Below are 27,955 nucleotides of genomic sequence, written 5' to 3' on the forward strand. Positions count from 1 at the left end.
TGCCAGTCCCACAATTGTATGAATCAATTCCTTAAAGCCTATCTATTATCCATCCATCCATCCATCCTACTTATTCTGTTTTTCTGGAGAAGCTTGATACATTCTGTATCTTCCAAATTAGAGGATTTTCTATCTTGTCCGGCAATCCTTCCTTATCAGCTCAGATTGCAGAGAGGAGTGGTAGGAAACCAGAAATCTGATGGGAAGCTCTGAGCACATGAATGGGGTTTGTCAACTGTGATACTGCATTAGTACCATTGGTTTGGGGAATTTCGCCAGTAATGACCCTTATCACCTGCTCAGAGGGAGAGTGAAGGCCTGGTTTCTCACATTCAGGGGACTGGGTGGTGGTAGAAGAGGGCTGATTGTGGGTCTCAGCATCCAATGAACACATCAGATTTACTTTTACCTCCCTATCCCCCAAGTGCCGGCTGCTCGGCGTCTTCTCACCCCTGCATTTCACCATCACCTATGGGCTCTGCCAGGATGTGGGGGGAGTGGTTTTGTGGCCATGCAGACAGATTGGGAATCTGGGGCTCTGACTGCCTCTTAAACTCACTTTTCAACAATTCTTATTTTAAGCCCTTCTCTCTATCCCTTCCCCTTTTAGAAGTGGCTAATGCCTCCAATTCCTGCGCCTTTTGGGGATTCAGTTCCCAGATCCCCTTTTATTGGTCAGCATTTCAGCTTCTCAGAACTTCATTTCCTAGGGGTCTTGGGTGCTCAGTCAATTAAACGGCCGACTCTTGATTTCGGCTCAGGTCATGATCTCACAGTTTCTGAGTTCTAGCCCCGCATCAGGCTCTGTGCTCACAGCACAGAGCCTGCTTCAGATGCTCTGTCTCCCTCTCTCTGCCCCTCCCCTACTCACACACATGCTCTCTCTCTCAAAAATAAATAAATGCTGAAAAAAAGAAAACAAAGCTTCACTTCCCTCTTCCTTACCACCTCTCTGTTTGCCTCTCACCCTCAAAGCTTGTGTTGGTGTTGTCTCCTTCTCAGGTCCCCTCCCTCCTCCAGCTTATGGCTTATTAAAATGCCTTTACACAGGGGCTCCTGGGTGGCTCAGTTGGTTAAGTGTCTGACTTCGGCTCAGGTCCCTATGTCACAGTTTGTGAGTTTGAGCCCCATTTCAGGCTCTGTGCTGACAGCTCAGAGCTTGGAACCTGCTTCAGATTCTGTTTCCCTCTCTCTCTGTCCCTCCCCCACTCATGCTCTGTCTCTCTCTCAAAATAAATAAACAGTAAATAAAAAAAATGCCTTTACTCATGCGATAGTGGTGTTGTGACAGCAAGCTGCCACCATTACTGGGAAGTAATCAGTAAGGCTTTCCTCATTGCTAAGGTCTTTTGTAAATGCTGTAAATAACCATTCTCACTCTTATTTGAAGGGTTCTTGGGCTCATCTCTGCTCCCCAGTGACTGATGTTGGGATGTTATAGATTGATTTCTCTTTCTTTAAGTTTATTTATTTTAGTAATCTCTACACCCAACGTGGGCTTGAACTCATGACCCCGGAGATCAAGAGTCACATGCTCTTCCGACTGAGCCAGCCAGATGCCCCGATAGATTGATTTCTATTGGTTTAAGACAGTCAAACATCGATAGATTGAAAGAGTGTACGTGCTCATTTATGTTTACTCAACCCACACTACAGAGAGGTCTCATGTACAGCAGAACATTAGGATCGTGTGGGTGTTCGCAGGTTCAGAGAAAGAAAGACTCATCTTCAGGAGGCGGGTGCAGGAGGCAAGAGAGAAATCTTTCCGTTCACAAGAGGAGGACTGAGTAGTCTCACCAAGAAACACAAAGGGCCAGAGATGGAGGCTCAGAGAGACACAAATACTCTTGAATGCTATACCAATGAAACATCAGGGAATGGCCGCTTAAGGAAAGACCACTATTGTGTCCAAAGGCAGCCGGCCTGATGTCTGTGGACAGGATGTAGTAGTCTGAGGTATGATTGTGCTACATTATGCTGACTTGGAAGCTGTTTTCTTTCCAATTTGGGAAGCCGCTCGCCTTAATGGAATTGAATAGGCTTGATGAAAGCGGTGGGAACTGGGAAAAATGCTTCTTCGTGTCACCTGGCTAGTCCTTGGCCAGAACAGCATGCTGCTTAGAGGTAGAGGCACTTGTGAGGCTGAGTTAGATTCCTTCCTTGACTAAAGGGAGGGGCGACACAACCACAGGATAGGACTCGAAAGCACATCGATGACGAGGTGGGAGGGAAGCCAGGAAGGGGAATCTAAGGCAAGGTAGGTCAGTGCAGGTAAAACTCCTCCCTCTCCAGCTTCTATTTGGCAAGCTCCTGACAATTTCCCAAATAAAGCCATAGCAGAGGCAGTTGGCGGGCGGCAGGGGAGGCACAAAGAGGGAGTGTCTGGGAATAAGGGACATTTGAATTACTATCATGGAAACTGGATTCTAACTAAGGTCATGGGTTTGATTTCTTTGATTTGATGTCTCAGTGCCTTGGAAAATCAGAATTTAAAATGAGGCAATACCTCTAGTGCACTATTTTACTCCCACACATTTCCTTCTGCATTTTGTCATTTTCATTATCTTTTGTGGGATATCTAGTGCTACTGGATGCAGCCGCCAGCCTGACTGATTAACCTATTCACTGACTGAGTGCCTAAGCCATACGCAGTGGTGTGCCGGAGCCAGCTCAAAGGGATGTGAGAACAGACCGTAAGATATTCGGGAATTTGGCAGGCCACTCATTAAACCACCGGTAGCCTGACATCAGCCGTGGTGGGAGTATTTACATCACAGAAATCAACAGACACTGCAAATCAGGGCTTTTATTTTTAGAGAGCTGATTACCGGCACACCCTGGAATAAGGACCGTGGCAGTCCCCGCGGAGACAGAAATACACCATCTATAAACAGAGACAAGTACAAAACTACCTTGCGAGGAGGCACAGGGTGTGAGGGGAGCACAGAGTGGGGACGCTGGATGTAGGTTGGAGGAAACCATGCCCGTCTGAGGAGCTCTGTGTGACATCTGAGAAAACTTGCTACCCATTTGGAAGAAGAGGATGAAGATGATGATGGCGGCAGCTAACACTCGTATGAAACTCTGTGCCAGGGACAGTTCTAGGCACTCTCTGTGTATTCACGCATACGTTCTGAAAACAAGCTTATGTCAAAGGTGCGATTGTTATTTCTGTTTCCTAGATGAGGAAACTGGGCTTCAGAGAAGCTGATTAGATGAGGAAACTAGGGTTCAAAGAAGCTGATGGCTTATTCGCGGTCGCGATGCCACTACGGATCTGGCTCCACACCTAAGCTGTTCAGTATCGTCCTGAATTGCATTTTTAACAATTGTGCTTCATGACACACTCTCTCTGGATCTTCTGTTTATCAAAAGCAGAGGGAAGCTGTCTAGTACCTGCTCTCACGATCTCAAACCCCCGGGGCAAAGGACGTAGAGGACGTTTGGAAAAATATTGCTTTTACAACTTTAAATTTGCAGCTTTTGTGTTAACACGATGAGAGGGAAAAGCAATTGGACTTTATTTTAAGGTGGTCAGATTTTTGTTTTAATGAAAGACGAATGAGGGGTGCCTGGCTGGCTCAGCTGGTTCAGCATCCAACTCTTGATTTCGGCTCAGGTCGTGATCTCACAGTTCATGGGATTGAGCCCCATGTGGGGCTCTATGTCAACAGCACAGAGTCTGCCTGGGAGTCTCTTTCTCTCCCTCTCTCTCTGCCCCTCCCCCGCTTCCACTCTCTCTCAAAATAAACATTTAAAAAAAAAAAAAAGAAAGAAGAGTGATATCTATTGTTAGATAGACAACAAAAGAGGCTTGTTGATCAAATGTAAGCTGTTATCACAAGGTTTTATTTCTCATCTCATTATCCTGGTCTAGGCCCTATTATTAATAATTTTATAATATCAATAACCCTGCCATAGTGATACGATAGTGGTTTAAATCACTCTCAGTCACTTTATGAAGGGCCACGATAACCCTATGAAGGAAAAATAAGCAGCTCCATTAACATTTCAACGCCATGAGGGTGCTGGAGAGGTTAGTGGCTTGTTCAAGTACATATAGCTGGTAAGTGATAGAGTTTTAGCCTAAGTCCAGGCTTTCAGATCCTCAAATACATCTGTAAGACGGTATTGGCACTGAAGCTTGACAGTGAGCAGGAACTTATCACTTGCTAGGAATGAGGAGGGGCTTGGGGTTAGTCCCCACAACTCGCCAGGCAGCTAAGGAGATACAGATGATGGACAACATCAGACCCTCCTCTGGGAGCCAAATAATCATTAAATAGTAAAATAGTGTCATAATAAAGTTACTGTTCTCCCCAAGATAACCTCTGTTGGTATAAAACACAAATCAAGGAAACAGATTTTCAAGAGATAGCCAGGCATTCTCTGACCACAAATAATATTGTAACACTTTGTAGATGTAAAAGAAAAATAAAATGCAGTGGATAACATCCCAGTGTTATTAAAAAGAGTACTTTTTTTTTTTTCTGGGGAGAATTGTCACATAAGGAAATCATTAGCAAGAACGATAGCTTATTACGCACTAGGAAAAATGCTAAGGACAGTCAATGCATTATGTCATTTAATTCTTGATAACAACCCTACCCTGTAAGTACTATTATTACAGTTATTTTATAAATGAGGGAACTAAGATGGTTTACTCAAAGTTACATAGTCAATAATTGGCAGGCACCACTTAAAACCAGTTCCCAGATTTAAAAAAAAGACAATCATATTCTCAGCATCGAGATGCATGTTAAAAAGAAAAAAAGATAATGTGATCGCTTCTCTCCCCCCAATCCTGGCAAAAGGAGAAGTGTATTTTTAAGCTTTGCCTCAAAGCTGTGCTCTTGTTTACGATCCTTCCAGCTATAGCAGATGCAGATGGCTTTGAAATGTGCACCCGGACAAACTTAACATGCCCCCTCCTTCCCTTGTGCAAAGAACACTGCAAAACCTATTAAATGCAAAAATAGAAATGGTTTAAGCAATTATAGAGTAAGTTTGGGCTGTGTAGGCAAATAATCAAGATCATTTCTATCTCACTCCTTTGACTTATTAGTCGTTTTCCAACCCGATTCATCCAGGTAATGGCCTCAACCCTCGGCCCTCCTCTCCAGTGTTGGTGACACGATTCTGATCGGGTTTGGCTGCCTCGATAAGGAAACATCTGCCTGGTACACAAAGGTGGAAGTAATGACAAACGTGAACTGGCCTTTGGGATCTGAAGTCGGCATCAACCACTATGCTCGCTGGATTACGGATTTCGTTTAGAAACTCCAAGAGCTCCCATGATCTGGGGAGGCAGCTGTGAGGTGGCAGTGAGGCCCTGCGTCCTTTTAAGTTCTGGCTGTTACCCACCAGCGGGGTATGATCACAGCCGAGCCGCCTGGCCTCCAGGAACCTCCCTATTTTTATCTGATAATTGAGCCTCACTAATCCCCACTTCATAGAGGATGATAAGGCTTTTGGATTCATCAACCACAATGCAGCACACAAACATTAGGTGCTTCATTGTTGTCATTATTGTAATTACTCTGGATTCTGAAATCAGCTTCATTTCTGTGTCACCCATCCACCAAACAACTGAAAGCCATGGGAATTTCTTACTCTGACTTTTAGGCTGAATACTGGGAAATCCTGAAACTTGTAGTCTGTGTGAATGTCAAGAAGTATTGAGAAGACTGGTGGACGCATTACCACATGAGATGCTAATCATAAGCAGGGTGAGCCCTGTTGTAGATCATGGCCTCTGTCGGGACTTTGCCATCTTAACTTATAGTTACCTGACTTTTCTCTTTCTCTCTTTTTTTTTTTTTTTTTTAAATTTTTTTTTTTTCAACGTTTATTTATTTTTGCGACAGAGAGAGACAGAGCATGAACGGGGGAGGGGCAGAGAGAGAGGGAGACACAGAATCGGAAACAGGCTCCAGGCTCTGAGCCATCAGCCCAGAGCCCGACGCGGGGCTCGAACTCCCGGACCGCGAGATCGTGACCTGGCTGAAGTCGGACGCTTAACCGACTGCGCCACCCAGGCGCCCCTCTCTTTCTCTTTTACATAATGGCCTTTGAAGGGGAGACCTGTAACTTTTCCCAGGAAAGCTTGCTCACATCTCATACACTGTATATTGGGCTGAGCCTCTAACATTTTCTTTGAGGATCTGGAAACATGCAGTGTGTTAACAACATTAGGCACCCAGTAAATTCTCACCTTCCAGCATGTTCTTTTGTGTTTGCCCATAACCTGACTGTTTCAGGGTTTTGATGGTATTTTTTTCCTTTTTATCAGTATCTACATTATTAATGTTGTTACCGTAAGGTTTTTTTCCAAAGTACCAAAAAAAGGTACCTCAGTATTTAGAAGACAGTCACCCAGAAAAAAAAATTTTTCCCCATCAGCTGCAAAGCTCAAATTATGCCCACAATAGGGGCGCCTGGCTGGCTCAGTTGCCAGAACACGTGACTCTTGCTCTCAAGGTTGTGAGTTTGAGCCTCACGTTGGGTGCAGAAATTACTTAAAAATAAAATCTTTAGAAAACATTTATCCAGCGTATTCACTGGGAGTCTGGCTTCTCCCTTGTCTGTCCCGCTCTGCTCAGTGGGCCAGTGGGTTGAGCACATCCAGGAACCCTGTTCAATTCCCTTAAGCCAGCTGTGTGGCCACACAAGTGGAATCCATTGGTCACAGAGACCAATGGGACCCCAGAATTTACTTAAGGTTTGAAGGCCTGAGTTTATCTAGACCCTTACAAGTTAAGGACACAAAATACTCAGTAAGACACCACCCAAAAGATCTTGGGCAGCTTTACTGCTGAAAACACTTCTATGGCCAACTCTTGGCAACATCCAAGAACTTGTCGCTTGCAACTTTTTTAGAGGGAGTAGATAGACACTATCACTTTTCTCTTCAAAGGGGAGTACAGGGTAACATCAAACTCCTGACTATCTGGGGAGCAAAATTCAATCTTTACACTAAAGCAATGATAACAAATGCAGGCTGTGTACCTGACATTCGATTCCTAAACATCCAATGTCTGCTTAACTCTTCTGGAATTCACTAACTCACATTCCTGCAAATACAGAGTTATTGGGATTCCCAAATGTCAGTCGTTCTCAAACTCAGATGTGCATAGAAGTACCTTGGAGTCTTGTTAAACACAGAGATGTCTGAATTCTACCCTTGCAGGCTCTGAGATTCTGATTTGTAGATTCGTGTGTGTGTGTGTGTGTGTGTGTGTGTGTGTGTTTTCCCCCCAAAACTTTCACTGAGAAACTTTTCCTGGTAGTAAGTTTAGGAACTTGTGAATATGATTCAGTGATCTAGCAGAAGGCTCCTCTGACATGGGCAACAAATGATGGAGGCAAGTACAGAAATTCTCCTTTTCCCTTAACAATCAAGAGACTCTTCTATAACAAGGTTTCATTTTAATAAGGTCCTTAGGTGATACAGATGCATCTCAGGGTTTGAGAACGACTATATATGATACGTGCAAACAAAAAAGAGCAGTTCAGAGACAGAGAAAGATATCAGTACATCACCTAGAGATCTTGTTAAAATACAGATTTTGATTCAGTGGGTTTGGGCTGGGATCAGAGACGCTACACTTCTAACATCTGTAGTGATGCCAATGCTGCTGGTTCTTGGAACACATTTTAAGTAACAAAGGTTAAGAGCACAGGTTGGCGGGGGGCGGGGAGGGGTGGTTCCATAAACCTGGGTCAAATCTTGGCTTCCTCACTTTACTGTGTGATGCTGGGCTAGGTACTCAACTTCTCTGGCCTGTGTTTTTGTAAAATGGGGATAAGAGGAGGGAAGACCAGTACCGACCCCAGAGCACTGTGAGAATTGTCACAGTGCATGAGCACTTAAAGGTCGGCAAGTACCAAGACATAGCAAGAGTCTACTAAATGGTAACTCTTACCATTTAAAATTTTACTAACTTCTTACTTTAAGAGTTAGGGTTCTAAGCTCATGCAAAACAGGCAGAATGATTCTTCCTGGCCTGGTGACTGCCTGGTTAGCTGCATTGCTTTGCCAAATTATAGTTTAGCTTCAAATAGGTTTTTCCAGGAAGGGGCTTGAGTTGAACAGGATAAGGCATGGAGGACTGAGGACTCCTCATCCAGACTGTGGGTCCTCAGTGGGTTGCTCCCTACCCACTGGGTCTGGAAATGCAGGGGTCAGAGAGGGACGAGGCCACTTCTTCTCCACAGCGGTTGCTATTTCCAGTTCATGTTTATGAAATACATATAATTTTAAGGCTTTAACAAGAGAGAGCCTTCCCTCTGTGGTTGATTTACAGAGTCATATTTACACTCTTATTACAAGTTAGTGTTCCGGGCTCTAAGTGCCCTGAGGTTCCCATGGCTTGCTCTTGGGACAGCTAGAGTTATGACACTGGTCAAAGCCACCGACCGTGTCATTCCAAGCTAGCAGACGCGGCTCCCTTGCCACTTCATACCGAGGGTTTGATTGGGTTTGGGGGTGGTTAGCACAGAATCCTGCCTCTCTGAAAGAAAATGCCTCTTGCTGTGGGTTGTCTGCTTTAAAAACTCTAAAGGCTTGGGTATGCCTGGGTGGCTCAGTTAAGCATCTGACTCTTGATTTTGGCTCAGGTCATGGTCTCACGCTTCGTGAGATTGAGCCGCACGTCAGATTCTGCACTGACAGCATGGAGCCTGCTTGGGATTCTCTCTCTCTCTCTCTCTCTCTCTCTTAAAATAAATAAACTTAAAAAAAAAAACCAACAACCTCGGAATGCTCTGGAACAATGCGCTAGAAGAGTCACAGTTGAAGAGCGAACTCTGTCACCAGGAGAGCCAATGACCAATACTCCAGCATTCAATAGTCAAGGGGATGATTATACTAAACTATGCATTCCAGAGTTTAAGAGCAACAGACTACAGGCTTCAAACAGCAGCAAGACTTCCAGTCAAGTAAATGTGTCATCAGCATTTGCACAGAGGCATACCTGAAGCACCTCACTCTACTTTCTGTAGCCCTATTTCCCTCTTTGAATACTGCATGCATCTTAGCCTTTGATCTGGGGAAGCAAGATTCTCTCTGTGATTAGATACCCCTGCAGCCAGAAGGAATTCTTCAAGGCATGAATATTCTTTCATTAATGACTCAAGTCTTATTCTTTTTAAATCATCACTCACAACTGGGATGATTATTCTCCCCCCCCCCCTTTTTTTAAATAGCCTTATAATTAGCTGCAGTTTCACAGAGGAGTTAAAGGCCAAATTATTGGTTGTTTCTTTTCTTGCTTTTATCCCCTCTTACTATTTGGCACCAATTTCAGGAATTTGCAGAGGATACGAGAACCTAGACAAAAATTCCTCTGATATGAACAGATAATGGTGGCAAGAAAATGGATTCCCTCTCCTCTTTTCTTAGAAGCCAGGGTCTCAATCCTAATAGCCAGGAAGCGGGTAAATACCTCCTCACACATCAGAGGTGGAATTCTGTGCCTTTGATTCCCCAGGGAAGCAACAAAAACCCACTTCTTGGATTTCCCGGTGAATGGTGAGAAGTTTGTTGACCCTAGGTTCAGTACTGCTGTGCATGAGACCCCCGGACGGCTGCATTTGGACCATGCCCTGGCGGTTGCTGAGGTAAGAGCCACTGGGCCTCCACAACTCCACGGGTATAGTAAGCTTAAGAGAAGAGGTGCCTAGATGAGGAGATGAAGAAAGATACTTTCTCTGTTTTAGAAAAACATGAGCTTCCATGTACAAAGGAGACTTGCACCGCTGAACGGCTCTGTCACCTTGGAAGAAAGAGCACCTGTCGTGGAATCGCAATCTCAACCCCAATCATGGGCCATGTGGGGAGCAGGGGACAAAGAGGAGTATGAGAGAGAATGTAACCTGTAGGCCAGGTTGGGCCTCTGGGGAGAGGAAAGCAAGTTCTTTAGGCCATGTGAAAAGTATACAGCAGGTGGCTCCTCAGCGCTGAAATCTGGTTAAGCTAAAAGAGATTAAAAACTAGAAGAGGGGTTTCTGGGTGGCTCAGCCAGTTGAACATCAGACTCCAGCTCAGGTCATGATCTCGTGGGTTCCCGTTGGGCTTGTGGCTGTCAGCCTGTCAGCAAGGAGCCCACTTCAGATCCTCTGTTCCCCTCTCTCTGCCCCTCCCCCATGTGCTCTCTCTCTCTCTCTCTCAAAAATAAGTAAGCATTTAAAAAAAAAAGTAGAGGAAATCTTCTGTGCTGGTATGAGTCACACTCCCTTAATTAACATACCTGCACAGAATATTTAGCTCACCGATTTGAGGCAATTAAAATGCACGCTGAAGAGCAAGATTCCTTAGTCTTTTTCCTTAATACAGTGATTATTATTATTATTATTTTAAAGATAACCTATCGTGGAAGCTCATAGCTTTGCCAGCAAAAACAATGTCCTGCCATCGTTAAAAGTATGTTACAATTTGTGGCTATGTACCCAGCATTTGACATGGAGTGGTGTTCTATTTCAACCCAATTTAATTATATGCTCCTTTTATATATCGTGGATGGCTCATACTAGCAGAATTGTTTTGCCTGGTGAAAAACTGGCCATGACTTGTCATAATGGGCTGGTTTATAGAACCACTGAAGTATAGTTACTGCCCATCATTCGGGAATTATGGCACCATAACAACCCTTTATTTACATATACTGCTGAGACAGTAAAAACAGCAAATAGATTTCTTAAATCGAGACGGCAGAAATTTCCCCCCAGGGCACTTGGCCCTCATTGTGGCAGTAACATATGCAAGTCTAAATAACTTTGGTGTCTGTATTTCGGCAGTGCATCATTTCATGGACAGTTTATAACATTCTAATAATAAAATGGACTCTAAATTTGGAGTTGGGCTTCACGAACATTAGATGGTAATGCACACAGCAGAATCTCTAAGTGATTTGTGAGGAAGGTTTAAATTTGCTAATCACACTACTGCTGAGAGACTCTGCAAAGGAGCTGAAGTGTGATCGGTGGCTGGGCTATTGGAAGGCGAGCCTTCGACTCGCCGAGTGCCTGACCTAGTTTATGTTAGCACAGAGACCACATCTGGGGAAGTCAGGGACGCTTTCATTTTCAGACTCCCAGGCCTGGAGAAACATTAGAAATGTTAGAAACATTCAGTACCCTTCCCCGCCTTCTTGACCTACCCTGTTCTTTCTTTTTCGTGATATATGTTTTGGGGGAAAAAATTATTGGGGTAAATCATCATGGTGTCACTGACTGTTTTTCTGCGCTGAGAGTTCATGTAAAGTGCCCTTTCTTTATTCCTTTCTACCCCTTTATAGAAGTGCCACTAGATTTATTTTTAATACACATTTTTAATTTATTTAAAAAATATATTTTTTAAGTTTATTTTGAGAGAGAGACAGCACGAGTGGGGAAGGGGCAGAGAGTGAGAGAGAGAGGAGACGAGAATCCCAAGCTGGCTCTGTGCTGTCAGCGCAGAGCCCCATGCGGGGCTCGAACCCACAAAACCGTGAGATCATGACCTGAAACGAAACCAAGAGCCAGATGCTTAACCGACTGAGCCACCCAGGTGCCCCTCAATACACATATTTTAAAGGCATGCTCCAAAACATCGCCACTGTATTTCCATTTCTGGAATGGTGGGTTCCACTCTTCCCTCCCTTCAGCTTCTAGTGAAGTCGTATGTCTGAGCGACAAAGGATTGTGTGGGGATGTCAGTGACTCAGACTGCAGCCAGTCATTCTCCAGTGACACACAGCTGGTTCCAGGGGGCAAATACTTAAAAGGGGGTCCTAGTCCTCCCCAGGCCTGGAAGAGTGTGGAGGGCCCAGGGGAGGGGGCAGCCGTGATAGCATCTCCGGACTCCTGAGGTCACCGCCCCGTGTCTGTGGGTTGCTGCAAAAGCGTTAAACCGCACGCTCCTATAATTGCCAAGCTCCCGGACCTTCCCAAAGAGGAGTAGGAAGGTTGGCCAGCATCTTGGGGGAATACTCCCGTCACTGAGGAGTAGGTTATGCCTGTAAAAGGGAGTCCCTCCCGGGTCGTCCAGCCCCTCTGCCCGCCCCCCCACCCCCACCGGCCCGGCAGGTGCCTGGGTGCAGTGCACTCACCCCCCGAGGGCAGGCCGGTACAGGTGCCCCCGTGCTGGCACGGGCTGCGCTCGCAGGCGTCGGGGTAGAGCACGCAGCCCAGCTTTAGCTCGGTCAGGCCCACCACCTCCGCAAAGCTGCTGCGCTTGTTGTGCAGCGGCAGCTCGTTGTTGTTCAGCACCACCGAGTCCAGGCAGCCCTGGAAGCCGCTCAGCACCTGCGTGACCCGCGTGTCGGTCAGGCTGCGGATGTTATCCGCCTGCACCAGCGCCCCGAAGTAGATGGTGCTCTCGGTGCTCAGCGTCTGGAAGTAGAGGGGCGCCCGACGCCGCTCCACGTAGCTGTCGTCCAGGGACAGGCTCGTGAAGTTGCGGTTGAGCTCCAGGAAGACCGAGTGCCAGCTCCCATCGTTGACGGCGCGGCCCGAGATGCCCAAGATTCCCGGGCCGTTGCCACAGTCCAGCTGGAACCACAGCTTGCCGTCCACGATCTGCGTGGGGAACGAGCACGGGAGCGCTTTTTAGTATGCATCTGGCAATACATTCCCGGACACCCTGTTCCCAGGAAGGCTCTAGGATGGACAGTGCTTTTGATCCAGTCATAAATCTAGTACGGTCTGATCTCTACCCATTATATGCCATGCAAATGCATGCCTGAAATGTCACAAATCTTGCAACTAGTAACATGAGCACAGCTGCACAAATCCACAATTATATTTCAGAGTGTTCATATTCTTTGGACCTCTGCCCTTCGGAATCTCACAGCAGTATCTTGTTGAGGGGTCTGTTTATTCCCTGCACCCTTCTTAGTTATTACCACCACAGGAATGATTTCTGTAAACTCTATATTTATTTACAGATGTTTATTGAACATCTGCTAGGCAGTATTCTAAGCGCTCTGGAGACCACCATGAGCAGAAAGAGTTACTACCTCTGACCTCTTGGGGCTTATGTTTTAGGGGGCAGATTGCCATAAATCAAATAAGCATAGAAATATGTATATATTCCACAAGTAAGTCTGTGTGAGTGTGCTACAGGAGAAAGAGGCCAGGTAGAAATAAAAGATCTACTTCCCAGCTTCATCCATAATTAAGATTTTAAAACCCTTCTATATTAAATACTAGCATACTCTTTTTTTAAAACATTTTTTATTGTTTATTACTGAGAGAGAGAGAGAGAGAGAGAGAGCGAGAGAGAGCGGGGGGGGGGGGCAGAGAGAGAGGGAGACACAGAATCTGAAGCAGGGTCTAGGCTCCAAGCTGTCAGCACAAAGCCCGACGTGGGGCTCGAACTCACAGGCTGTGAGATCGTGACCTGAGCTGAAGTCAGACACTCAACCGGCTGAGCCACCCAGGAGCCCCTACACACTAGCTTATTCTTTTTTTTTTTTTTTTCAACGTTTATTTATTTTTGGGACAGAGCATGAACGGGCGAGGGGCAGAGAGAGAGGGAGACACAGAATCGGAAACAGGCTCCAGGCTCTGAGCCATCAGCCCAGAGCCCGACGCGGGGCTCGAACTCACAGACCGCGAGATCGTGACCTGGCTGAAGTCGGACGCTTAACCGACTGCGCCACCCAGGCGCCCCCACACTAGCCTATTCTTAAAACAGTTCTTTAGGACTGCTGCTCATCATTTAGGTTAAGATTACCTCACAAAGTGCTCAGGGCTTGGCCATTTGCTTAGAATATAGCTACATGTGTTCAATGACATCTGGCCTTCCAGAAGGGTTTTCTGGTTAACTATTCCCAGCCCCTGGTCTAGGGTCAGCTACAACAGAGACCTGCCTGCTTCTTTGATTGCACTGGTGCAGGGAGGGCATCCAAGTCGGTTCCGGGAGGCCAACTAACTGGAAGGGGACATCAAAGTCAGGGAGGAAGTGTGGGTTATTGAACATGGTGGCTGGTGAAGAGCTGTTGGCCAGGGACTGGTCCTCCATGGAGACCCAGGTTCTACTGCTGCTGAGGACACGGGCCAGTCTGTGAACCCCGTTGTCCACCCTCATCTGCATTTCTCAGAAATGCAAGGTGGCTTGAGGATCCAGGGAATGATGTTGGACCCCCGTCCTCATGACAAACCGATACTGGGCCCTGAAAGGATTCACCTCCCGAGACTGAAATAAAAGTCCTTTTTCTGGCCTTTGTGTGTGACCCAGCAAAAAGGTCTTGTGGAGGCTGGCGTCTGAGACATGCAAAGGCAGCTGGCCTTTATTTAGGATCTGCTGACATTGGTCTTCTCCCAAAACCTGGGCAGAGAACACAAACTTGTAGAGAGAGCGAAGGGGAAGGGAAGGGAAGGGAAGGGAAGGGAAGGGAAGGGAAGGGAAGGGAAGACAGACCTTCTAGGTCTCTAAGAGCTAAGGAGGCATAAGTGTCAAACTGATGCACAGAAACAGACTCACCCACTCTTTCCAAAGTGTGTTTGACCTAGGACAGCCTGATGGGGGTTTTCACGGTATCACTCATTCTCACAAATGGGTATTTCTCTACCTGTGCTTTGGTGTGTTCCACAGACAACTGATTCTAAGGGACTCTCTGCCTCTGTGGACTCTCTGGCACCCTCTCTTCCTGAATAGAAAGTTTACACCACGGAACCATGTGTATGTGGAAGTCAGGGGGCAGTGTGAATTTATCCTGAGCCCTGGGTATTTGTGAATGAGGACTCTAACTCAGGCTTTGTAGTGTAGCCTGGCAAGAACCAGCTGGCCTCTCTGGGCCTGGGACCCCTTCTGTGGAGAATAGCGATAGGAGACCATGTCCACTCTAGAATGGTTAGCTACACATACGTATGTACTCCACTCAGAAACACAAGTGGATAAAGAAATGGAAAAAGACTGGAGACAGATATTTATTTCTTTTCAGAGAGCTTTCATATGTAATCTGTGCTGTTGCCTAGGTCATTTTTTTGGTTCAACAAAATGGACTGAATGGATATTGTAAATCATACCAGCATACTTGCTCAGTAACAACTCCTGGGTAATATCCATATTTTTATTTCAATGTAAGTAATAAAAGGATCAAATGCGACTTTGGGGACTTCCTTCTTCCGGCACAGTCCAGCTGCCGTTATGCTCTGTGGCTACAAAGTGGTGTCCCCAGACTATCAAGGAAAATCTGGTGGTGAGGGTGCAATTCATCTAAGATATTGTAAAAGGATATCTTCAATTAATATGTTACTCAGTCCATTCCCCTCCCCAACCCTACTCCCTACCTCTTGGGATAATAACCAGGTTGCAAATTCACCTGGGAGAACCATTATAGCTCTAATGTACTCAGGTACATCAAAGTTCTTTAACTCAGGAACAGAAAACGATCCCATACTAACAGTACAGTTAAACTGTACTAAACTGAGTACTGAGTACAGTTTTCTTTTCTGTTGAAAAAAAAATAACAGCAGCGAGCTGCTGAATGAAGAGAAAGCCAGGTGCCTACATCATCCTTAGCCTTTTGAAAACAAAAGCGATTTGTAGCCTCAAAATTCTAGGCGTTTGGAATTATAAGCCTTGTTTAGACGACACACTAGAGTGCTGATAATCAAAGGCTACCTTGCAAAAGTTCATCTTTTCCTATCTCACAGGCATATTATGCCGGGGAGAGAAGAAAACACTTTCTTTCTTTCTTTTTTTTTTTTTTTTTTTTTTTGTAAGAGAACACTTTCATGTCTGAGTCCATTCATACTGGAAACTCATGCTCTCATCATAGTTTTTCTCTGTCTTCAGAATAGGGTTTACCCAGTTTGAAAGGATCTCTCTTTTAAGAGGACAAAGCTTTTTCAAATCAGAGGGCAAGCTTTTTTTTTCTTTTTTCTTTTATTTCTTTTCGAGAGAGAGCATGTGCACGTGCGAGCAAGAGAAGGGCAGAAGAGAGTAAGATATTTTAATAGAAATTGCACTGTGCATGAAACTGTAAAAAAAAAATCTACACAAATGATCTGAAATGATGTGCTGAGTTGGGGGAGGCAGGTGGGCAATTTGTTCAATGGAATGCATAATTCAGAGAGCAGGGAAAGATATTTAGCTTCTCAGTTTTGTCTGAAATCAGTGATGTGCTTTAACCTGGATCTTGAGTGGCTTGGGGTTGGGGCTTAGAAGACAAGATATCAGAGCTGTAAGAAGTCATCTTGTAGGGGGGTGCCTGGGTGGCTTAATTGGGTGAGCATCTGACTCTTGATTTTGGCTCAGGTCATGATCCCAGGGTCATGAGATTGCATCCCACATTGGGCTCTGCTGAGAATAGAGCCTGCCTGGGATTCTCTCTCCCTCCCTCTGCCTGGGATTCTCTCTCTCTCCCTCCCTCTGCCCTTCTCCCCTGCTTCCACGTTCTCTCTCAAATAAAAAAAAAAAAGTAGAAGTCATCTTGTGGGAAACTAGGATTTTGAGTAAAAAAGTATAAACAATGGCGCAAAGTGTTACTGCTTCAGATCCTTGGTGTGGCTCTAGCAAATGCACTAACATCCCCAAACTTGTAAGAAGGTTATTAAATATTCTTTGTAAAGGGAACTTTTTGAAAATTTATTTTCAAGGCTATCTATTGATAGCCATCAATTGCTATCTAGCTAAAAATTTATACCTTAGATGAATAAATAAATTATCATCCCAGCCCTCCAAATTTCTTCTTTTAATAAACACCTGTCCTACTCCTGAGTGGCTTGCCTCTTCAGAAGGCCAGATCCACTGCTGACCAGCTATGTTCCGGCAAGGCCACTGATTGTCTCTGAACCTGTTTCCTCAGAGGCAAAAAAAAGTAGGCATTCATATCTAGGCACAAGAGAGTGAGGATAAAAACACATGTATGTATTTTGTAAAGTACTTGGTAAACTTTTAGGTATTTTATTACCATTATACTGCAATTATTATAACTTGACTCACTTCTCAGTGATACTGTTACACAGATCCTTGAAACTTGAGAATCTTGTGGGAACTTCTTTGTTACTTTTTTATGTTGGAAAGATCTGGTCACTCCAAGTGGGCTGTTTTACAAACCAAATATGCTTTTTTATCTTCCTCTTATTTCTGGAATTTTAAGCTGACCATCTTCCTTTCATTCCTGGAGTTTTAAGCTAGCCATGTCTGAGAACCATCAAAATAAAGCCATGTGTCATCTCTTCCCCACAAAATGAAATAATGACATTTTTAGATTAACAAGCAAGGATTCTTGTGCTTTTGCTATACTATGGGACCCGAAAGACTGATATATGGAAAAAGTTACAAATCTCTCCTGGTGATCTGACATGTTTCTTTCACAGGTTTGAGGAGAGCCAGAGAACCTGTCCCACCATTTTTATTCTTTATTTGGCTGTCAAGAAATTCAGAGTCATGACTCGTGTTCAACTGATATAGTAACCCTTGATCTAGAGTTTTCAGTGATGATATTCTGCTCTTCCTCACTTCATTGCTTGGGTCTTAACCTTTCATTTTCATCTTTTTTTTTTTTTTTTTAAATTTTTTTTTTCAACGTTTATTTATTTTGGGGACAGAGAGAGACAGAGCATGAACGGGGGAGGGGCAGAGAGAGAGGGAGACACAGAATCGGAAACAGGCTCCAGGCTCTGAGCCATCAGCCCAGAGCCCGACGCGGGGCTCGAACTCACGGACCGCGAGATCGTGACCTGGCTGAAGTCGGACGCTTAACCGACTGCGCCACCCAGGCGCCCCTCATTTTCATCTTAATAGTGCTCTGAGATTATTGCATTTTGGTGTTTATGGTAAGCCTAGAATCTCTTTTGGAAGAAGACAGGGTATCATTGGTCAACAGAAGAATGAGCGCCTTTATTGCTGCTAAGAGACTGTGGTGCCCCTTGTTCATGAACATTTTCAATTCTTGAGATCCCAATGCAATTCTTTGACTGTCTTCAAGGGATGCCCTTCACCCCTATTGATTGTCTCAAATACTTTTTAGAGAATGTGCTCTAACTGGGAAAATATAAACAACCAAGAGGTACAATTTAAACAAAGCTTTTCAGTGTAGTCGTTGAACCTAAGTACAAGGCACATACTGTACCTAAAGCCAATGAAATTAAATCTTGCATGAGGCTGGAAATGTTAAGCAAACAGATTCAAATCCCCTAAGTGGATATTCCTGGCGACTGTAGAGTATCTGCGATAGTTCAGTACAGCTGTGTCCTGCTGTAGGCAAACTCGACATAGGAAAAGCAAACTTACCGAACAGACAGATTGGGGGTGATTAGTCACATCACAAAGGGATTAATGGAAGGGTTCCTTCAAATAGCAACCGTCCATAGTTTATTAGAATTCCATTTACAGAGATTCAATTTACACAACTTTCAGAAACATGCTTGTTTCATGAAATACAATATACCTTAGGAGCTAGAGCTGCCTAAAAGGTTTAATTATTCTTCTTTCCCATCCCCAGGGATCTGCACATTTTAGACATTTGCCAGTGAAGTGTCAAATGACAAGCTCCATTTTAGGATCAAGCCATTCAGGCCCAATATTTTTGTTCTCTCTCAAATTTAATGCTATATAAGAGATTTGCTAATAGAAAGTATTTGCCTCATAAGGATGTGCTGAATTCACGAGTCCTGTTAGAGCTTGAAGGAGGACAGGAAGATCAGAGGCACCTAAGCTGAGCTCCTGGTAGTTGGTACCTCTGGATGGGCAGAGCACTTTCCCAGCAATGATACAAAACCCCACCTCTCAGGGCTATTTAGAAAGTGATCTACTGGGTGTCTGGGTGGCTCAGTTGGTTTAGCATCTAACTTCAGTGATTCATGAGTTCGAGTTCTGCACCTGGTGAGCTCGAGCTCTATATCCCGTGAACTTGAGCCCCACATATGGTGAGCTTGCGTCTCGCATCCGGAGAACTTGAGCCCTGCATCCTGTATCCGGAGAGCTTGAGCCCCGTTTCTCTCTCTCTCTCTTTCTCTCTGTGCCTTGTGGGATTCTCTCTCTCTCCACCCTCACTCACTTGTGCCCTCTCTTTCTCAGTAAAAATAATAAATAAAATAAAAATAAAAAATAAAATAAAATAAAATGAAATAAAATAAGTAAAGACAGTGATCTACTGACCCAAGGCAGTTTGCTTCAGAGGCCAGAAGGTTGTAAAGATAGGACTTAGGTCTCTGAATTTTTCTTCTTCCACCACGAATATCAGATTTGAATTCACTGTTTGCTAAAACTGCATTCTTTGCTTCTCTTGTTTTCTTTAAAAACACTGCTTTTTTTTCTCCCAGAGCTGAAATCATTCTCTCAGTTGAATGTGTACAGATAATGGGGGATTCCCTATGAAAGTAGCCAACTTTTAAACTCCAACTCCCTGCTCACTCCCTCTGGCCACCACGTAGCGCCTGGCAATACCAGAAGCAGGTAAGTAAAAGACTATGTGACAGGAGAAGCCACTGGCATTTAATGTCCTACATACTTTTCTCCCTCCAGGATTAAAGCCTGGGTCACCTAATCAACTTGGATGTGACCTATCAAACAATCAAAGGACGGAAGCTATAAGGGCCCACCATGATCCCAATTAAGCCTACTGGTAGAACCCTCGGAAGGAAAAAAATGCCAGCCATTTCCACTTGTATGGGCACTTCATACTGGTCAGACTGCATCTGCCTCTGAACGCACTTCCAACGGGCTGGTCTAGTAGGTGACCTTGTGAAAACAATGTTAGATTAAACATCTCCCTCCTTCTTCTCCCTTCTCCTCCCATACTGGAAGGCTCCATCTCATCTACAGATGCCCAGAGTGGGATTTAAAAAAATTTTTTTTTTTAACGTTTATTTATTTTTGGGACAGAGAGAGACAGAGCATGAACGGGGGAGGGGCAGAGAGAGAGGGAGACACAGAATCGGAAACAGGCTCCAGGCTCTGAGCCATCAGCCCAGAGCCTGACGCGGGGCTCGAACTCACGGACCGCAAGATCGTGACCTGGCTGAAGTCGGACGCTTAACCGACTGCGCCACCCAGGCGCCCCGAGAGTGGGATTTTTATAAAATGATTAGAGCAGTAAGACTGAGAGCTGGAGAGAGCATGCAGAATAACAGCACGGGGTGAGAGAAACTGGAACACAAGTCCAGGCCTCGGCGCTTGTTAACCGAACAACTTTGGGTAACGAACCAAACCTTTCTGAATCTCTGTTCTCTCCTTGATCAGATGGGGAAGATCATATATAATACATTATTATGTTAACTTTGTAATTAAAACAAATGAGGCACAAAACACTGTTAGTATTAGTCTTGTCGTCGGTTTCATGAAGGCCCCAGAAGTTCTGAGCTGCACACACATGCCAGACTTGCTCTAAAGGAAATCTGGCTGCGTTGGAGAGTTTCTGAGGCTGGGAATGATTTAAAAATTGGGCCGCTTGGGCCACAATAGGACATATGGAACCTTCTAGACCCTAGATCTCCAACTTCCTCCCTGTGTAAGAACAGAAGTCACCTTCAGGGGTCAGTGGGGATAGGCCCATATGGTAGAAAAGGACACAGCTGATCTCTTTAAAAAACCACCCCTGCCATGGAATTGATTAGGAAGTGCATTGTAACGAACTGTTGCCTGATTACGGCTCAAAGAAGGGCAGCCCTTGAACCCACTCTAGAGAGAGATGCCCCAGTATCCGAAGAGCCAATTCTGAAGCCGGGTGTAGAAAAGGAAATGGGGTGTTGGCACACTTCCCAGTCCTGCTGCTGCTCCTCTTTGCCCTCAAGCCAGTTTCTGGTCTTCTGAACTTAAAAGACAAAAAAGATTTCAGTCCCCAATCCCAGAGCCAAAACATTACCATGAGAACTCACTGCAGGAAAAGATAACCCATTTTAATTACCTTCAGAATTATGCAGGGATTTGCTCTGGTGTACATTATAATCCCGTTGCTTTGCAGAGTTCGCAGCCTCAGAGCTAGCCGAAAGTCCTCTTCTTTGCTATTTTCAGAAAGCCGGTATTTGATGTAGCTGTTTCCAGCAAAGCTGAGAGAAGTGTGCCCTGAAAAGACCATTATGAGAAGACATACCTACTGTTAACATCCAGAAACGTGAAATCACCCAACAACTACCAAGCAAGTTGATTAAGGACCATGGGAAGTTGATGAAAGCATTGAGGAGAAGGCATTTTTTGATTAAAAACTGGTTCTCCACTTCAGGCCCCACTCTAATTCCAATGTGAAAAAAATATTAATTCATCAGATACCAAAAAAAAAAAAAAAAAAACAACAAAATTCCTAAAACCTTACTTGTCTCATGCCAAGGGAAACTTGGTAAATTCTATATCCTGAATTTTCTTAATGTCCCAATTCCTGCTTTGTAAAATGAGCACCATTAAAAGATACCCCTTCATTCCCACCACCAATCACTTAGATACCAAAAAACTTTCCACTCCATGAAACAGAGGAAAGACAAAGAATTCTTTTGAAAGAATATCCATATTCCCTGAGTACCCTAATGCCAAATAGCCAACTTACATAATTTGCACTAATGTTGACAGAAGGGAGTTGATATCTTATTCATGTGCTGTTAAAATTCTACTTTTTGGCCATTAATTTCAAGGCTTCCCTTCTCAGAATCCTCAGTCCTACCCACATCACTCAATTCTGCAGTCACCCTCTATTTTACTGACTCCAATTTAATGTTCTAACAAGCAAAGTAATGCTGAAAAGCTGTCTTGCTGGGGTGAAAGGTGGAAAGTGTGAAAATACACTAGATGGATGACAAGCATGGACAATCAAAAGTCTTCTACAGAGAAAGGAGAAGGAAGATGGGTAGACAGTGACATCCAAAGCTAGGACACTTGTTGGCTTTGTTGGCACCCCACATACCCACCTGCTCTGTGCACATGGTGGGTGCAGGGGGAGGGGCAGCACAAGTATCTTTTAAATCTAAGCCCTAGGTGACCTCAAAGGCAAGTAGGCTGGTGATCTCTTCATTCACAGGCAGCTCTTTTCTTGAAATCAACAGTGAAACACCTTTGGCTTCCATGTTTTGAAAACAGTGCTTCTCTTTGCAAAGGATGAATTTCTAAAACCCAATGCTTAGCAAAGTGCTTTGCACATAGTAGGCATAATTGTTTGTTAATAAGTACTTCTCAGATTCCAAAAAGGGTATCAGTGTGCCTGTATTTTAAATACATCCTCTACCAAAAAGAGTTCTTCATAGAGTTTAGAAGTGATAGAGAATATGTGAATCAAACAAAGTACTGCAATTGAGTGAAAATCGGTAACAGGGTTATTGGTCATTCAGAAACAAAATACATTTCTTCCTCCCTCCCTCCCTTCCCTCTTCCTCCCTTGCTTTCTCCCCACTTCCTTCCTTCCTTCTTCCTCCCATCCTTCCCTCCCTTCATTCCTTTCTTTCTCTCTTTCCTCTTTGTCTTCCTCTTTCTTTTTTTCTTTCTCTTCCTTCCTTCCTTCCTTTCTCCCCACTTCCTTCCTTCCTTCTTCCTCCCATCCTTCCCTCCCTTCATTCCTTTCTCTCTTTCCTCTTTGTCTTCCTCTTTCTTTTTTTCTTTCTCTCCCTTCCTTCCTTCCTTTCTCCCTACCTCCTTCCTTCCGCTCATCCTTCCCTCCCTTCATTCTCTCTTTTCTCTTTCGCTTCCGTTTTCTTTGTTTCTTTCTTTCCTTCAGGGCACAGAGGCAAGCACCTCTCCTTCTGGGAACATGTAGTAGATCATATGTATTTCCAGTGGAGGGTCTGCTTACTTGGTGCTCTAGGCTGGGCTTGCTCTATGGAAGATCTACTGGACTGGCTCAGCTGGACCTTCTGTTGATCTCTGTGTTGCGGCTATGGGTTGTGCGGCCCTCTGAACATCGAAGGCCGTGCCACAGATGCTCTGACTCCTCTGCCTAACCAACGGCCTTCTATTTTCCACTGTACACTCTTAATATCCATGTGACACGACTGAAAACACATGTTGTGGTCTTCCTGTTATGCAAGGAGTCCACGGTCATTGCATGCTTCCTTAGCACAGGCCAAAGCTGTAATAAATCCCAAGTATGTTTGAGGGTGGATGTCAGCTGTGGTGCATTCTGAAGGTAAATGTTGCATGCAGACAGATATGTCTTCAGGAAGGGCTAGGGCAGTGTAATTTACTCAAGGGCAAGTGCTTCAGGAATATGAATTTAGACCCTCATCATTCCACCCCACTCTGCACCTGAGCACTCTCCGAGCTTCCCTGGTGGACACTGGCAGAGGTATGGTCTCCTGCTGGCTTCATAACCGACACACTGCATGTCCCCTGGACATGGCTTCTCCATGCAAGGATCGTTGGACCCCGGGCACAGTCCTCCTGTGACAAAAGGGAACACACATGATCAGTACACGGGGACTCACACTACATTCCAGGGAGCGCAGAAAAAGTTCAAGGGCTGCACTCTGCAGGCTCTGAGCTGAGAGGCAAAGAGGCCATCCAGAGGCAGGAGCACCTGAGGGGTTTTCCTGGTGTGAGTGCCTGTCAAACGTCCCTGCCTCTGTCAAAAGCACACTGGCAGACTGAAGTAGGCTGGCTGCAGAGAATACACGGAGCTCCTCCTTTCAGGTTACAATACGCTAAGGTTGTAATTGGGCCAACTTTAGCTGAGAAAAATCACACCACATGGGCTCCGGTCGTATTGACTGGAGTGGGTCCTGCACACGGGTGCCCACTTGAATGCATCACCTGAGTTTAGATTTCTCCTATGCCCTTTCCCTGCTCTGAAAAACTTAGGGGGTAGACTTCAGAAAATGTTAGTTGTTCTTTTCAGAGGAGAAAGAAAAAGACTTTCCTAAAGAAAAGTAGGACTAATTCCAAACCGGGCAAGCACAATTCACATTGTTTCCTAATCCCTTCTGCTACCTGCCATTGTATTGATTAGCTGTAAATGTGCCCTGCCGCCTATCAAAAACAGTTGCATTATCCTTGGCAAAGGAGGCTTGCTTTCTACCTGTTCGATGTTCGTAGCACAGTGAGATGAAAGGTTAATCCCTCAGAAAGAAAATCCTGGAAAGCAGATTAACTGATTAAGGCAAAATTCCGGACCCAGTGAGTCATTTCAGGAGTGTGGTGATGGCAGGTGCAGATCCACTGAAGGATCCGCTGAAAGATCCACGTTTCAGAAATCTTGTATATTTCAAATGTCATTAGGCCACTTTCAACGTGGTGAGAGTTTAAGTGGTAAAAGGACCATAGATAAGGAGACACAAATGAACAACCGCCCACAGCTGGGTTAGCAGAGACCAAAAGGAGCACTCCTCTGCAAACCAAGAACGTTCGGACATCAGCAGCTTCTTTCCTCGGGAAGATCTGACCCATTACCATTATTACTCCCTGCCATCCTAACTCTTTCCTCATCATTAAGCATATTATCCCATTATAGAGTCCTATCTTTGTCTAGGAGAAAGCAGAAATTTAATGCTAACTGCATATAAACATTTAAAAACTGTAATCTTCCAGAAGAGCAGTAAAAGTAGCACCAGCAAATGCAGAATTCATAAATCCTATTTTCCACTGGTTTAGAGCTCAGCCATAAAATATACTCGTGGCAACGAGCCAGCTTACAAAGTCTTGGAAGATGAAGGGATTTTTAACTGAAAATTTGGAATGATCTCTACAAATGGTTCTAAAAGCCACAAGTGCCCCAAAATACATCGTCCTATTTTCGTCCCAAGAAATCTTTACTCCTGCCATACAGGCATCAATATTTACACAACCTATCACCTTCTGATCTGTTTCATAGGGCTTTTGATAACCAGTGTTTAAATAATTTATAATTCTTGGTGCATCCGTTCAATAAATAATTTTTTAGGGCCACTGAAGTGATAAGCCTGCACATATAAAGATGAAAGGAAACAACACCGCCCCTCCCTCCCTCCAGGAAACAACAAGCAAACACATGATTACAATCCCATAAGGTAACCAGTTAGACAGTGACATGTGAGTGCAACCAGAGAAGGGACGATTGTGTTTCCTAGGACAATGTCAGAAATCCTCACAAAGGAAGGGAGCATTTTAGGGGTGCCTGGGTGGCTCAGTCTGTTAAGCGTCCGGCTTCGGCTCAGGTCATGATCTTGCAGTTTGTGGATTTGAGCCCCGCGTGAGCTCTGCACTGACAGCTCAGAGACTGGAACCTGCTTTGGATTTTGTGTGTGTGTGTCTCTCTCTCCCTCTACTCTGCTCATTCTCTCTCTCTCTCTCTCTCTCAAATATAAATAAACTTTAAAGGAAAAATAAAAGAAGGGAGCATTTTAAACTCAGGCCTGAAGGATGAGATCCTTCGAGTAACAAGGGACTGTGTTTCAAGGGAATGAGCCAGCCATGGTTAGTGGCTCACTGCATGCATGCGTTAAGGCTCATTCATGAAAAGTTCACAACTCTGCCAGCTGACTCTTTGCTGTATCCATGCCTGGCTTCATTTCAGTTGCAGATGGCCTGCACGCTTCCAGGTCTCTCCTAAATGTTGATTGACTAGTTCATATATGCTCTAAGATGCAAACTCAGCCCAATGCTAACCTTGGCCACATGAAGGTGGCAATGTGCATAAATGAAACATAAAATGCATCCCATCGAATAGATGTAACTCTGGGCATCACCTTCCAATCAGACATAGAAACAGTAATCTAGGTATTTAAGAAATCGGTTGCTTCCCATTCCATGGACACGTCTTTTCCCGTGTCCTATTTTAGCCAGTCAAAGGGTAACCTTCCTCTAAATTTCTATGTTGATGAGGTACAGCTACTTGTGCTACATTCGTATCTTTTCTGCTCTAGTGCAATGGCCACATTGCTAAGAAACCATGCATTATCAAAACTCCAGATGAAAAGCCACTATTTCAAAAGGGCAAAGGAGGGCTAGATAATTTCAGACCCATGACAATACAGGAATTATGCCAAGATTCTAAAAAACAGCTGTAAGCATATATAATAAAAACTAAACACAGTATTTTGGAGTAAATACAGCATTTGAGTACTTTTCCACTTTTTTTTTTCACCTTTTCTCTTACTATTATTAGCCCTGCCCTGGTAGCGGGCACAGGCTTCTTACTCTGTCACCGTATCTCTTATCTTGGGTTAAAGACAAAGCCATTCAGACCAGCAGCTGGGGGTTCAAACTCACAGCTTCTCTGTCTTTCCTCATGCCATAACCATAGAACCCACCTGACTGCATCCACTAAATTAATGGATTATGTTAGATCTAGTGCCCGTTATGAAAACTCTAGCTGGAGGATATATAAAAAAAATACATTAGTTTAAGTATTATAATATGTGCATTCTCAAGCTAATAAATATTAGATGTACAATAAGTATATTTCCATTCATTCTAGCAGCCATTGCCTTCAATAGGTTCTTTTTCATCCTTTTTATTTTTCGTAGGCTTTTTAAGGCAAAGGGGACAGTTCTTGGCAAGTGATCTGTCTCCCGATGCATTAAAAACCCTCGGGGGTTTCCCCCACCAAGTCCCAGCCATAAACACGCAGGCTCCAGCTGCTGCTGTCAGTTCCCTCTGCTCAGGGCACGTCTGCTCACCCGTGGCTCCACAGAGCAGGAAGGCAGATTAGAGTCTGGAGGTCAGTGTAAATGTAAGGTACTCCTTAGCTAGGGACAGATGTGAGCATGTGTGCAAAATGCAGTCGATTCCAAATAGAGACAGACTTCTAGCTATGAGAACGAGGTTTCCCCAAAGTAAATATTCTCCATGTACAATGACTGGAGTTCTTCACCATCAATAAGGATAAGAAATTAGGTCCTTTCTGACATATATATTGTCAGAGGGACTTGACCTTTGTATGCTAACTCTGAACAATGTTGTGTGTCCCTTGACCTCAGGTATACCCGTATGTTTGGGTCCTGGGGACACTTTCCTGGGGATAATAACCCTCTTTCCAGACAAAGCCCTAAATTCTCTAGTGACATAAAATCCTATATACTTTAGATGGATGCTGAGTGGTTAACTTGTTTTTAGAAATACGTTTATATCGTCCCCCTTTCATGGAAGTACATACACCTACTATTGTGACGAGTCTTAAAGACCCCCATCCTGGTGGCAGAGAGTGCCTTATCATAGTAACAGTTAAGAGACAACGGTGTCAGTTCCCACTGGCCTCTGGTAGGAAGTTTATCTTATTAACTCTCATTAAATAATCCAGGTTTAATTAACTCGTGCTGTGATCAGTGACAGCTTGGGTGGGTGGGGGCTGTAGACCTACATGTTCTGCATCTCGAGGCATCCATCAGTTTCGTGCCAGAGTTAGCACGAAGGGAGAAGGGTTGCACTTTATCAAACCAACTGATGCCATGTGTTGCGTGTCAGGGCAGGATAGAAGGATCAGATGTTTTCAGCAACTCAGAGAACATAAGGTAGGCAGAGAAAACTCTGTTCCTCATTCCCACGTCCCCTCAAGAAGCCGGTGTAGCGCAACGGAAAGGGTCTGCGCTGACAAGCAGTAGACCTGGATTCTGGCTCTGACCAGTTATTCTACTTATTTACTGCGTGGCTCTGAACAGGTCACTTGACTTCTCTGAGTCTTGATTTCCTTTTCTGAAAAATAAGGATAATACTCGTTCATAGAATTGTGAGATTCAAATGGGCTTATGTATGTGAAAGAAATTTTTAAAAAAATGTGTATTTATTTTGAGAAAGAGAGAGAGAGAGAGAGAGAGAGTGAGAGAGAGAGAGAGTGTAGGAGCAGGGGAGGTGTAGAGAAAGAAGGAGATAGAGAATCCCAAGCAGGCTCCGCATTGCCAGCACAGAGCCCAACGTGGGACTCCGGCTCATGAACCAGGAAATCATGACCTGAACCAAAATCAAGACTCAGATGCTCAATTGTCTGAGCCAACCAAGTGCCCCTGTGAAAACAATTTTTAAAGGGAAAAACTTAAAGTAAAAACAAATTACTATACGGTCTCAAAACTGAAGATGCTTGTTTTGACTCAGCCACATGCCAGAAACATGAACTCAAGTGTCATCTTTTCCTTG

General features: G+C 44.5%; 1 protein-coding gene across 3 annotated transcripts in view; it reads right to left on the reverse strand.

The window, feature by feature from the left end:
* Positions 1-27,955, reverse strand: part of FAT3 (FAT atypical cadherin 3) — a 517,579-nt gene that overhangs the window by 13,235 nt on the left and 476,389 nt on the right. For all 3 annotated transcript variants that reach the window (XM_047071611.1, XM_047071610.1, XM_047071609.1), the window contains 3 exons: positions 23,159-23,293; positions 20,841-20,998; positions 12,090-12,558 (listed from right to left, as the gene is read on the reverse strand). In XM_047071611.1, coding sequence (XP_046927567.1) covers positions 12,090-12,558; positions 20,841-20,998; positions 23,159-23,293 — 762 coding nt within the window. The remainder of the gene's footprint in view (positions 1-12,089; positions 12,559-20,840; positions 20,999-23,158; positions 23,294-27,955) is intronic.

This window comes from Lynx rufus, unplaced genomic scaffold, assembly GCF_022079265.1.
Source record: "Lynx rufus isolate CCGP_SWC_20201006 ecotype Redwood Valley unplaced genomic scaffold, mLynRuf1.p SCAF_9, whole genome shotgun sequence".
Classification (NCBI taxonomy): domain Eukaryota; kingdom Metazoa; phylum Chordata; class Mammalia; order Carnivora; family Felidae; genus Lynx; species Lynx rufus.